Below are 14332 nucleotides of genomic sequence, written 5' to 3' on the forward strand. Positions count from 1 at the left end.
TGATTTTTTTCAGTATAAAGAAGAAATGGCTGACAGGAAATCACTGACGACAATACGTTACTAAGAAAGAGACATACTATGATGTGACAAATCGCGTTGCTACAGCAACAGAGGTCAGACAGACCAAAGATAAACCACAACCAAATGACCTCTCCCAGCAACACCCGATCTGCTACCTTAGCTTTGTACAACACTTCCTTTCAGTGAAATATCTGCACTTTGAATATGTTTGAATAGTTTTGAATGCGTCACTCATGGAAAGCAGATTCAAACCAGTGATGAGTCCTCTCTCTCTCTCTCTCCCTCTCTCTCTCTCTCTCTCATTCAGTAATCTCCACTAAGTTAAAAGGAGGAGGGGAGACATGGGCAGGGTCTGGAGAGCAGCCATCGCATTCCTTGACCTCCTTGACAGCCAACGGCCTTCACAGATGCGGCAATAAACACACACAAACAGTCTGTTTCTTCCGCTAAAATCGTCCTGTCCTCTGCCTTTCTCTGTTCCAGGACAAGCTGCACACAGTAAGGACGAATACTGAGTCTACGCAGGCCACAGAGCCCTCTCTCTCTGTCGCTCTCCTGCTCATTCTTACTCTGCCGCCCCTCATTTCTTAACATCCTATTCTCTATTTTCCTGCCTCCCTCCCTCCTTCTCTCTCTCTCTGAATGTCTGAATGGGAGCCCCGGGCAGGCAGAGCCACAGAGTGGTCTTTGTGAAGGGGGAGAAAGGCAGCTCTGATCCAGGGGGAAGTGGCTACCGTGGGGGCTAACCCTTGCATTGTGTGAGGGGCCTGGTTCCTCACCCCACCTTAAATTCACTCACACATCCACAAGCAAACACATCCACAGACACACACACTCACGCACGGGTCCCTCTTCACATCCTAAGCCTTTTGTGGTGAAGGGTCAAGTACACACACACACACACACATATGCACACACATACACACACACACACACACACACACACACACACACACACACACACACACATACACACACTGCAGGAAGCTGAACACAATAGGTGCCAGTCTCTGCAGCCTCCAGTGTTTCTTTACAAACCCTTCATGTGTTACTGAAAAAGACATGGACTGATTAGCGAGAGGAAGAGGGGGTGAGGCAGAGGGGTGAAAGAATGAAAATGAAAGAATGAGACAAGACAGAGATGGAGAGAGCGGGGGGAGACAGGAAGAAAGAAATGGAGGGATGGCTGGTTTTGACAGTTTGATGTTGACAAGCATGGGGACTATTTCTTTAATGGAGGGAGCAGCAACAGGATGCATAAAGGAGACGGAAAGGGACAGACGACTCATCTGTGCTGAAGGAAAGCACGAGACAGAGAGAGAAAGGAAAAAACCGACAAGACGAGGCAACAAAAAGTACAGACACACAGAGCAAAGGACGGCGCATGTCTCAAACTTTGACGATTTGACAAACGACGCGTCTTACCTGTCTTCCGTCGGCCCTCCACAGGCCGTTGCTGATCTTGGTGGGGGCAATGGTGACTACCGGAGGGGTGCCGGGGATGCTGTGGCCCCTGGTCTGGCCCAGGAGGGGCCCTAATGAGCCCCGCTTAGGTGTGGTGACCGGCGAGCTGTGGCTGGTGGCCGGAGAAGAGACTGGAGACGACTCACCGCTGACGGCAGAACCTGAGGCGGGGAGAGATGATAGAGGGAGAGGCAGGAATAAACTGGAGCTATCAGACAGCTCATCAGATTAAAAAGATTTCGGGATCAAACAATCCCCCCGTGACATAATACAGATGGTACACGTAAAAGAAAAACTAACTTTTCTGTCAGTGTGCTGGCCTGCGACGAAGTAAACAGTGATTCAATCATTTTGATGAAAAGCATTCTGGCAAGACGTGACAGAAATAAAGAAAAGTGTAAAAAGATACACAGGGTAGAAAAGATGAGGAAATTGGTATGAGATGAAAGCGTGTGTGTGTGTGTGTGTGTGTGTGTGTGTGTGTGGTGCTGACGACAAAAAGGCAAAAATCAAATATGGAGAGAACGAAAGAAGCATGTTAAAAATGCAGGTGTTAAAAAGAGGCTGGGGTGCGACACAGCGAAGGGGCCGGTGTTAAATGTGATTAACAGAGAGTATGTGTGTGCTGTCTGCAGCTTTCACTCGACCATTACTTTATTAGTGTAACACTCACTAATCAGCAGACACACACAGAAACACAAACACATTCAGAGATGCTAAGAAGGAGGAAATAATGAGATGGAGAAAAGGTGGGAACAAATGAGCTCATGTAGAGCCTTAAGGTAGAGAAAGAGATACAGGGAGGGAGAGAGAGGGAGAGAGAGCGAGAGAGAGAGAGAGAGAGAGAGAGAGAGAGAGAGAGAGAGAGCTTGTTATAATTGACTGTAATTAGATTCTCATTATTAGGAGATGAATGGAAATGGATGAAGGAAGAGGCAGAGAAGGAGAGGTCAGAGTAGGTCAGCTCTTATTCAACACCTTCATTAGGACACCAATGAGCTGAATGGACACACACACACACACACACACACACACACACACACACACACACACACACACACACACACACTCTCACTCACTCACACACACACACACACACACACACACACACAACTTAAGACTTACAGGCAGTAAAACGTTTCACATCAATCCACAAAACACAACCTTGGCCTGTGAAAAGTGTGTTGCAATACACAGTCCGATTTTTTTTTTTTTTTCATTAATGCCTGGTTGGCACCTTAAAGGGATAGGGTGGCATTTTGGGAAGTGTTCTCCTTTGCTTTTTGACGGAGAGTTAGATGAGATGATTGACACCATCTCACGTCTGAGAAATAAATATGAAGTTACAGCCAGCTGCTTGTTAGCTTAGCTTAGCATCAAGACTGGAAACAGGTACTCTGGCCAGCACCTCTAAAGCTCAGTGGTGAACAAGTTATATCTTGTGTGTAAAATTGACAAAGTGCAGTTTTGCAGGGGCATAAGCCCTTCCTCTATTTGACAAGGAAGTAAGCCCACAGTGTTGAACTACTCCTCTCGCTTTGTTTCTGCAGCTCAGTTTCTTGGTGTAGAGGTGCCAGAAACCATGAAGACATGCAGATACATTAAAGGTGCTGAACAAGCCCAACAGCAGCAGGAGAGGAGGGTATTTTTGGGTGTGACCAACAAAGAGTCTGCCGTACCTGTGCGTGTGTGTGTGTGTGTGTGTGTGTGTGTTCAGGACCATGTTAGATCTTAGGGCCCGGAGCCGCTGGAGCTCTGGGTTATAAAGAGGTTAGATGACCCCTCACCTCTGGGATCCTCAGCCTGTTTGGCCAGTTTACGCAGGGCAGCAGCGAATCCGGAATTTGCAGATTGGGCAACTGCGTTCCCATTGGTTAGTGGGCTGAGGGGACTGACAGTAGCCGTGGTGCGAGTTGCCGTGGAGATCATTCCTAATGATGGTGATTTATTGGACTCATGGTTCATACCTGAGGAGGAGAGAGGGAAGAAACGCGTGAGGAGCTTTGATATTTGCCACAATGTTTACTGTTTGTTATCTAAATAAAGCTTGGACCAGTTTGCAGAAGTGTGTGATCCTTTTTCCAACTGAGGAGTTTGGTTTCCACCTCTTTGTAAAACGAAGACAATATAGCTCAGTCATCTTCAGTCATCCGAGTCATTCTGCATCACTATTTGGACACAGTGGGTCACTCGCTTATCTTAAACAAATGCAACTCATCATACACAAGTGCTCAAAGCGAATGGACAAGTGTGTGTGTGTGTGTGTGCATGTGCATGCGTGTGAGTGTGTGTCTGCCTTTGTGTCTGGACATCATAGTGAGTGCATACGCGTGGGTCCGCTCCACTACAGACAGAGTGGAGGGAGTAGAGCTGTGTCAAATAGAGCGGTGACCCTAATAGCAAATCACACACATGAGTGCACACATGTCCATTTCCTCAAGGGAGCCAGTCAACACATCTTAAGAAACTCGCGAGTGTCTACACGCAAACATTATTAAGTATCACTGCAGTTTTACACCCGCGCACAGATGCAAGCATGCGCACACACTCAATAAACACACACACACACAGATAACTAGCAGCCCCATCAATCTGCTGAACAGTGGACACACTTAGAGCTGGTTAGAGTAACCTTTGTCTTCACCCTCTACCCTCTTACTGACCCACTAATGATAATTACAGCTGGAATTAGCCAGCAGCCCCCCTGCCCACTGCAGCAATGACCTCATTACCACCACAACACACACACCTTTCAAACATGCATACACACACACACACACACATGCCACAGGAAGAGCAAACAAACAGCCGAAGCTGTAAACACACTCATGAAAAATTCATGCGTGCACATCGAACACCATTACTGGATGTTCTGCTCATCATGAGGACGATTTTGAAGAAAGAATGAAAAGGCGGTCGGATCTCAAGAGTTTGTTCATTGAAAGTATCATAAATCTTATATTCGCAGATTAGATGTCTACCTTCTGCCTGCCAGCTTTCACACGCGTGAGCAAAAACAGGCGGAGGAAGCTGTCCAGCAACGAACAGAGTGGGAGAAGGAGATATATGGGGGGGGATGAACAAGAGCCAAATCTCAACAAAGTAAAGTGAACATGAAGTGGAGGCCGACAGAGGTTGCTGCGTGACACCATGGAGACCTTCACGCACGTTCTGGAAATTTACCATTAGAGTTGAAAATCATCAAAGTTTTGAGAAAAGCGATTCCAGCGGGTGAAAAGCCTCCTTTCGTCAGTGTGTTACAAGCTGCCCCGACAGCAACACACACACACACACAACCTGTCAACCTGCATCTGACTGCTCTCAATGACAAGTCTAATGCGTGTAATGTGTACAATTAACATGCAGCTTCTGACATGCATGAGAGGATCCACAACATGTATGCTTGATGCTCACTGTTCTTTTCTTAAATAACCTGTTTCTTGTACACTTAGAATTTCTTTCCTTCTCCTTATTCACTGTTCTCCTTTTTTGTCTCCGGCTACACGTATGCATTTGCATGTCGTGCCAAAAGAGCAAATTGAAATTGAGACAAACAGAAAGGGAAACAGAAATGAAGAGAGTAAAAGCTCAGATCCTGACAGGCTGTGTGTGTGTGTGTGTGTGTGTGTGTGTGTGTGTGTGTGTGTGTGTGTGTGCGCACGCGTGCGTCTATATCTCTGTCTCTGCTGAGCCCAGCAGTCAAGGGAGAGATGATAAGACAGTTTCTATCGACTCTTTCTCTCTCTCTCTCCCTCCCTCCCTCCTCTGTACTCACTCTCTCTTTCCTTCCCGTCTCCCCCCTCTCCCCCCTCTCCCCTCTCTCTTCTCTCCCCTCTCTCCGCTCTCTCGTTTATCAGCATACTGGAGCTTATTTAACAAAAGCCAACACACATAATCTCCCCTCTGTTTCTTGCTTTCTTTCTTCCTTTTTTCTGAAATCTTTTCTCACAGGCTATTTCCTCTGATATGTATCTGTGTCATTCACAAACACATACTAACATATGCATGTGCACATAATTCAAACATGCAAACAGACACACTCACCCTCCCGCTCACTGTTCTCCTCCTGCTCGTCGTCTTTCTGCTCCTCTGTGAGACTCTTTCTCTCTCTCCCTCTCAGCCTTGCAGCTGCTACGTGGTCACGTGACCTCTTTTCTATCCACTAGCCCCCCCCCCTCCTTCCCGTCTCCATCCACCGCCCCCCTCCTCCTTCTTCCCCTCCCTCTCCATCTATCACCCTCTCCATCCCACCTCCTCCTCCTCCTCTCTTCTCCCTTCTCTGTCACTCTTTTTATCTTCCCATTTTCTCTCCTTAGCTGTCCCTTCTCTCTCTCTCTCTCTCTCTCTCTCTCTCTCTCTCTCTCTCTCTCAAACTGTGCTCTCTGTCATTTTCTTTTCTCTCTTCATTCTTCATCCCTCCTCCTTTTGGCTCGCACTCTCATGAGAGTGGAGGGTGGTGGTGGTGTTGGTTGGGGGGGGGGGGTAGAAGGAGGAGGAGGGTTTATGGTGATGACGGGGAGGGTGGGTGTTTAGTTTTATCTGTGTGTGTGTGCGTGTGCGTGTGCGTGTGTGTGTGCGTGTGTGTGTGTGTGTGTGTGTGTGCGTCTGTGTTTATGCCTGTGTGTTAACTCTCCATCCATCACTCTGTCTCTCTGCTAGTCAGCTCTGTCTACTTTGGGGACAGGGGTGAGGTGGGGGAGGGGAGGTTTCTGACAGTGACCTTTCACCCTTCACCTCTGGCCTCTTACCCCGGACAGCAGGGAGTTGCAGAGTGAAACACACAACAGTCCTAAAAACAAATTAAGACATTTAACTCCCTTTAGGGATATTTTTTTAGAGGTGGTGACTGAATTAATAAATACAACTAAAAGGCCTTGCTAGTATCCCCCTGCGGCGAGACAACTTTGCTATTCATATCATTACTGGGGTCAAAAAAATGACGTTTGGGCTGAGGATGGTGCCAGTGGAAGGCGATGTTGTTGTTATCCTCTGTACGGTGGTCATTGTAGGACATGTCTGACTCAGGCTCTGTATCAGCAGACTTCACTGCTAGTGTTAGCATGCTAACACGATTACAGTTATCCTGTTACAAACCACCTAACATACTGACTTTACTACAAACACACAAACATACTAAGATCGCTTCAAAAACATTTAGCATGGTAGCACTAATTTCAAACAACAGCTAATGGCGTGTTCAGACTGACTCTAGAGGTCTGGTGACTCGAGGCAAGAGGAAAAACAATTAAAGACTGGAGGAAGATAACAGAAAGAATTGTTACTGATCCAAAACTTAGCAGAGTCCCTGGTAAGTTTGGAAATCGGTCTGAGCTGTCAAACAAACGCACACAGTCACACTTCACTCACACAAGGTCAGGGTGTAAGTTAGCTAGCTAACAGCTACAGCCGGTGACTGCGTACAGCTGGGACATTGGCTGCTTAAACACTTGAATTTTGACAAATGAAACATGGTGCAATATTTAGTTTTACAGAATACAAAGACGATTAGCTCTCCATTGTCAGCCTCAGCTGACTGTAGACAGCGTCATGCTAAAGCACTTCCAGTTAGCGCACCAGTGATTAATATGTAACAGTGCACGCTACACATACTAAGATTCAGCTTGTTTGCATTAATCTCAAAGTGCAACAGAGGCTATTACGATTCATCTTATGGGAAGCTTGAAAGTCTGTACAAAATTTCTTTGCAATTCATCAAAATTTCAATATATTTTTACCCGGGACCAAACTGAACTGACCACTGGTGAGTCAACAAACTGACACGGCTGTAGAGCCTCCAACCTGTCCTGGCTAAAAATATTCCAACACCTCAGACTAATAATAAAACTACGCCCTGCTTTGCCAGAAACAGAAATTACGCCCAGGTGTGACCCCATTCATCCACACACAAACACACCTTCATACACAATCACACTCTGATGTAAGTGATATAGGACATGTTGAGGCTTGTGTCTTTGACACCTTTTTTGTGTGTCCTGCTCTCTCTTTCACTTTCACTCTCTTACTAACACACACACACACACACACACACACACACACCCACACAAAAACAGGCGGGGGGTGCTGCTCTGCCCCGTCAGCTCATTAAAAAGCACAGTGTCTGTGTGTGTGTGTGTGTGTGTGTGTGTGTGTGTGTAAGTAGGGATGGGTCATTAAGATGGAAGAAGAGGTTGTAACACACTACCTACTCATTAACCCTCATCACATTGGCATGTCTGAGTATGTGTGTTCCTGTGTCGGCTACTATGTTAACACTTAGACATTAAATTGACTATGCTCATTTGTGACCAATAATGAGTGTGTATACACACACACACACACACACACACACACACACACACACACACATTCTCTTAACACAAAACATGCTCAATTTAAGTTTTAAGACATTATTATTTGGACTCCTACAGCTGATACCAATCTCAAGAACAACTACTGTTGTTAGAATAGCTGGCAGACTTTTTCAAATTCCTCTGACAAGCACGCACACGCACACACACACACACACACACACACACACACACACACACACACACACGTAAATACATACAGAGAGAAAGAGAGAAAGAGAAAGAGTGACAGAGAGAGAGAGTGATAGAGAGAGAGAGAGAGAGAGAGAGAGAGAGAGAGAGAGAGAGAGAGAGAGAGAGAGAGAAAGAAAGAAAGAAAGACCAAAAGAAAGAAAGAAAGAAAGTGAGGGAGAGGAAAAGTAGCCAAATGTTTTACAGCCTCTTAAACTTGTCTGTAATAGCAGTCAGAGTGGCGTCAACACAGCAGTCTCCAGGGTTACTCCAGGGGCTGCTAAATGGCTTTACTAGCTCCAGTCACTCTGCAGCTCGCACAGAAACACTTAACACTTCCTTACAATCCATAAACAACGAACACACTCTCCCACATCAGCATCTCACACACTCACTAACACAGAAATAGGCACGCAAATGACTATAAACGTCAGAAAAATGACACAAGACAGAACAATGACATCATCCAAAACACACATATATGTAGGCCGTCTGTGTGAATGCACGCGAAGACCGGCACATACACAGTTAGCTGACTCAGGACTCGGGCATTGTGTGTCACAAAACGTATGCATGTGACCCCTGGGGACCAAACAGCCAGCGCGCATTTATGGTTCTGGGATAAATGGAGCAGAAAAACCACATACTGTAATAACCAACACCTCCAGCAAAAAAAAGAAAGAAAGAAAGAAAAAGGAAAACAGGAAGCAACATCCAAAGACGATCTGCAGCAAAGAATTAGGAGCACACAGCAGGAAAAGAAACAACGGAGAAAGTATAGGAAGTGCAGCTGTCATTACTCTGTTTTATATTAAACAGTGTGTCCGCTAGAGCAGAGCCATGTTTACTGTGCAATCATAACAGAGTGGAGGTGTTAGTGAAAGGTCTATAAATTATCACCGCCATAGCTTAGAGCAGAAATGTGGGCTGTCGACAGAGACAGGACGGCTATATTGGAAAAGCTCTTCTTCTGTTCTCCTCTCTCCTCCCTTGGACTCGGGCCTCCTGGCTGCGGAGCCCTTTTGCTCTTTCGGTGACCCCCTCTCCTTCTCTCTAATCAGTGTACTTGTCTACAAGCATCTTGTCGCTGTCTGTCAGATACAGAGAGAAGATATAAACAGCGGCCGTTTTGGAAGCCTTACACTTTTATCTGCCCGCCTTATCATTTCTTTGCCTTGTCATTTCCTCCTCGCTATCTCTTTTCCTACCACTCACTCGACAGCCTCTCCCATCACGTTGGCTACAGTTCTGTTTTTCCCCTCTGTGTCATCGATCTCTTCTGCAGCGTGTGGCTCAGTCTCGCCTCTCTGATACGGAGATGATGCAAAAAGATAAAACAATCCGAGGCAAACCAATCTTACTCTGTCTCACTTTGTTTCAGCGCCTGGTTGCGTCTGACTTGTCCGCAGGATTCTGTGTTTGTGTGTGTGTGTGTGTGTGTGTGTGTGTGTGTGTGTGTGTGTGTGTTCAGCGTTGGTGGTGGGAGTGTATGCAGAGGGTCGTGTCAGACAGTTGACAGCCACAGTTCCTCCTCTTCTGGCCCGAGGCCGACTCTGCTCACCAGGTGCCGACACCACGGTGGCTAGACCTCAACCATCTGAACAAACACGAGGGGGGAGAGCACACGCAGACACACTCTGGTTGCACAAAGGTGTATGAAGACAAAACAGACTAGCAGATGCACATAGACCGGCCTGACAGGCTGCTGCTGTACAAAGTGCAGAGTGTAACTGAAGCGTGTGCTGTGAACAACGACCTCCAAAGCAACAAGCAGGTTTCATGGATTGTTTCCTCATTTGCTATCAGCGTACAGATTAGGAGCAACGAGAAAAGCAGCCTTGGCAGTTGATTTATTCCTGTCATCACCTCTGTCCTCCGTGTCAGTGTGCTTTGCCGACTTGTGTGTCTGATGTTGATCCTTGTGACTGAAACATGTGCCTGATACTCCTGGAACACAATCATTTGCTTTGTGTCATGCACCAGCTGTTTTCCTCAGTGTGTGGAAGACTGTGCACTACAGATTATTCTAGACTACAGTATAATATATTCTTAATATCCAGGAATACATTTTAGGGCGTCTCATTTAAAATATCACAAGAAAATACCTGCCAGTCTCACACTATACCATGTGGGACAGAACAGGACTATTTAAGTAATAGGATACTGTAGTAAAGGATGCAGCTAATAACCATTTTAATTGCTGATTACTTTGATTATTTTCTATTGGGCTGAAGAGGCCCTTGTGGTGACACTGATGTCTGTTACGGATAGATACAGGCTTTACAGTCATTGCATATTAAACACAATGAAAACTGGTTTGGCAACAATCCACTCCACTTCATGTACTAAATTCTAAAGTAAAATTGCATATAAGTAAACATAAGCGTTGACAGTCATTGCACTAACTGCATTAGCAGCAGTGGCAGTTGGATAGTGGGGATGAAGATCATGCGATATGAAGCTCCCCCTGGCTACTAAATGGCCCCTTTGCTTTGATCATTTACTCAAAGCAAAGGGGCCATTTAGTGAGATGATTAATTGATTGGTTCACTGAACATCTGAACATCATGTCCAGTCCAGATCCACATATATCAAATTTACAATGATATGAAACACAGAGAAGCAGCAAACCCTCATATTTGAGAGTTTAGAACGAGAAAATGCTTTTTCTTTGATGAATGACCTTAAGTTTAATAAAATATCAAAACAGCTGCCTTCGTTTTCTGTCGATCTGTTGACGACTGTCCAAAAGTTTCAGCTGTATTGATACTGAAACCGGAAACAGGAGGAAAAAAGTATCATAAAATAGGATCAGGTGATTAGATACACACCACTGATCAGCCCACAAACAGCAAACTCTAAAGGAACATTACGCTGATTATTTTTTTCTTAACGTTAAACAATTTGTTTACCAATAAATGCAATATAATATGAGCATCATTTGTAACTTTCTAATGAGAAGGAAAAAAAAAAACTCTGAAGCCATGGAGTGTTGGAGCTTATCTATATGAGAAGGAGGTAATTAAAGAGATTGGAGGTTTACTCAGTAACCCCTGCTGAGCAGCTGGTCTACGGCAGGTCAGGAGCAGCACATGGCGCATGGAGTGTGTGTGTGTGTGTGTGTGTTGAACTCCACCTGCGGGCTGTGTACACACACAAAAGCGACGTGATCCGCTTGACTGCTGCTAATGCGCCCAGCGGCATCTATCTCAGCCAAACAATACAGTCGCTGTTAAAGGTCCCGGATTAAAGAGCGACTCCTCTAACTCCCTTGGGTGCTGTGTGACAAGCCATCACAAGGAAGAGGATGGGTGACACACCGCTGCGTTTCAGGTTGGTCTTCCTGTCCGTTAAGTTTATCGGGAGCAAACGGGAGCGGTGTTTGATCACCGACAAGTTTGACAGGAAAGATAACATAACAAGGAACCACAAACACCCTCAACAACCTCACCTTCTGCGGCTGCGTCAAGACAGTCACAGTTACCAGCACGAGGCAGGAAAAGAGGGATTCTAACTTCAAAATAAAAGCATGCAATGTGCCTTAAATGGATAAATATAACGTAAAGACGAGAAGAATACGAGTCATTGAATTTCATTGTGCTTAAAATATCCGCGCAGAACTGTTTTTTCCTTAAGCCACTGCGCTGCATGCTCATGACGCTTTATTTTGAAAGTCACCAGAAGCTGATTTCTTCTACTGTCTTCACACTGTCCGTCAAGCTGAACCAGTTTGTCTGATTACATATTGCCTACCGATTTAATCACACACTGCACACTTTGAGTTTACTGGCCTCTAGTAGTTCAGCTAAAAATAGCCTCGAATGACAATACAATTTCACTTCCTCTCAAGAAGTAGACAAAAAAGATGATAAGGACACAAAGTGAGGGTTCAGGTGTCCACACATATCAAAGCGAAACTGCTGCCATAAAACAGAAAAATAAAATAACCATAAAGTAGACAGAGTCACTGCTGAGTACGCTACTAACGCCAAGGTAGACTAATGTCCGTGGAAACAAGAGTGTCAGGTTTTTCAAAAGAAAGCTAAAAGGTCATTAGAGAAAGTCACCACTCAGCGCCACAGACGATATCCAATAACTGAGTGATGATTAACAATTCAGTCCCGTGTAAACGCAAAGACGGTCGACAGGCACAAAATGAAAGGCCTTATCATTCAACCTGAGCTACAACAAAAGCAAACAGACGATTTGTAGAAAACTTACCGTCTCACCAAAGAGCAGAGAATCATCGGTTTGTGCGCATCCTTCGGTAGATAAACTACAGTGGCTCTGTGTGCAGCGATAAAGCGCACAGTGTGATCTCCCCGATACCACCACAACACACACCGATGTGGGAAGGAGAAGGACAACACGTTAACTGTCCTCAGGGACAGAGACTGAGAGAGAGAGAGAGAGAGAGAGAGAGAGAGAGAGAGAGAGAGAGAGAGAGAGAGAGGCGGGGTGTGAGAGGGGAGGAGGAGGAGGAGGAGGAGGAGGAGGGCGAGCACCTGCTCCTCTGACACTCCCTGGAGAGATGGAGGGATGGAGAGAAGGAAGATGTGGCCCCAGACTGCTGATACCTCGCAGCCTGGACATGTTTACTGTCCACTGGAGACAATCAGATCTGTTCAAGTCAGCTCCTCCTGCTGCTGCTCCGCTGCACACACTCACACAGTGCAGAGCAGCACTAACAGGCTCAATTTACTGATCATCATAAAACTACTAGCACTGCTCTGCTGCTGCTGCTGCTGCTGCTGCTGACACCACTGACATATTGCCACCTCATGAACTTGTTACGGTCAGCTTTGACTGAGAGTTACTGACATCGGCATTCATTTTGTGTTCCTGGCGACCTGATGAGCGTAAGACCGATATTTACTCCTTTTACGCTCTGTTTTTGGTCTCCACCGATTCCACCTGGCTCTTCAGCCTTGAGGTGCTGCACATTGTTTTGTGCCACCCTTCTCTGTCTGCTGTTTGATGCAGGGCAAGGCGCATACAGTGGATTTCTCAGAGCTTTTTCATTAAACCAGCTACCTGCTGCAACTGGAAACGACACTGGTGAGAGCTGTGAGACCAAAACAGCAAATCTGCTGACTGGAAAAACCAAAACAATTAGCTGAAAAACCCTAAAAGGCCCTGTGGAACTGAGGGCAACTGCAGAGTGGTGATTAGTGCGGCTTCAAAGCCAAAACTGTAAGCTAAGTCCTAGAGTAACTTTAATTGGAGAGGAAAATTTGTTATTATTGTGTTTTCTTTATTCTTTCATTCACTGTTTCTAACATAGAGCACAGCATCAAGACTGCCTAAATGATCTCACGTTTTAGCACACAGACGACGTCTTATATAAGGAGAAATACTCCTCCCGATACACCACCTGCTCCTTACTGTATGAAGTGTCAAGTTCTAAACGTATATTAACATTCATCTGCCATCATACGCTATAAGCTCACTCAGCCTGCTTCATTTAGTCCAATATTTCAACATGTCCCTTGGGCCTCTCTGTCTGTCTCTCTGTCTCCCTGTCTCTCTCTCCCTTCATCGTTCATCCCTTCATCTCCCCCATCCCTCTCTCCTCGTCTCCCAAGCAGCTGCTCCACTTTGCAGCTATTTAACAGCTGTTTTGCATCGATTTGCGCTTCCGAGTGCAGATTTCTACCTTGTCCATCCTCCTCCTCCCTCTCACTTTTTATTTCTCCCCCTCTCTATCTCTTTCCTCTCTTCCTCTTGCTTTTCTAAGATGGCAGGCACACAGTAATGCCAAACAGCCTTGATGTTTTCCTCAATGAATAGACTGTCTCCTTCAAGTCTTTCCCTGAGATCCATTCAGTGATAAAAGACACACACACTCACACTCACACACACACACGAGCATGCATAAACACAAGCTGGCATGTATACACCCGAGGAGACACACACATTTGTACACACATGCACGCAGATTAGCGGCCCCCTGCTTCCCTACTTTTCTCTCTATGGAAACAACAAGTACTGAAGGAAGCAACGAAAAAGAAAAGAAAAAAGTGAGGCTCCCCTATAATCCCCAAATCCCTCTCTCTTGTACTCAAACCTACACAAGAGAAAAGAGGGGGAGTGAACAAGAATTGTGTGTTCCTTAGTGTACGTGTGTGTGTGTGTGTGTGTGTGTGCATGTCTGCAGAGACTAGTGTAGCCTGACATGATTTATGGTTTGGCTGTGCACTGCAGGCAGACACTCTCAGTTTTCTCAGAGGTGGGTGTCTCACCTCCATCCTTTGTGACCTATACAGGTTGTATTGTGTGTGTGTGTGTGTGTGTGTGTGTGTGTGTGT

At 45.7% G+C, this 14332-nt stretch overlaps 1 protein-coding gene across 3 annotated transcripts in view; it reads right to left on the reverse strand.

Annotated features, from left to right (window-relative positions):
* Window positions 1-14332, reverse strand: part of LOC143321894 (genetic suppressor element 1-like) — a 38022-nt gene that overhangs the window by 11990 nt on the left and 11700 nt on the right. The window contains exons 1-3 of one of the 3 annotated variants that reach the window (XM_076732606.1): window positions 12246-12379; window positions 3273-3452; window positions 1447-1646 (exon numbers count right to left, since the gene is read on the reverse strand). In XM_076732606.1, coding sequence (XP_076588721.1) covers window positions 1447-1646; window positions 3273-3450 — 378 coding nt within the window. In that variant the 5' untranslated portion in view covers window positions 3451-3452; window positions 12246-12379. Of the gene's footprint in view, window positions 1-1446; window positions 1647-3272; window positions 3453-5529; window positions 5578-12245; window positions 12380-14332 lie in introns of those variants that run through there. The other 2 variants (XM_076732608.1, XM_076732605.1) reach the window with 2 other exon arrangements.

Source organism: Chaetodon auriga, chromosome 6, assembly GCF_051107435.1.
Source record: "Chaetodon auriga isolate fChaAug3 chromosome 6, fChaAug3.hap1, whole genome shotgun sequence".
Lineage (NCBI taxonomy): Eukaryota > Metazoa > Chordata > Actinopteri > Chaetodontiformes > Chaetodontidae > Chaetodon > Chaetodon auriga.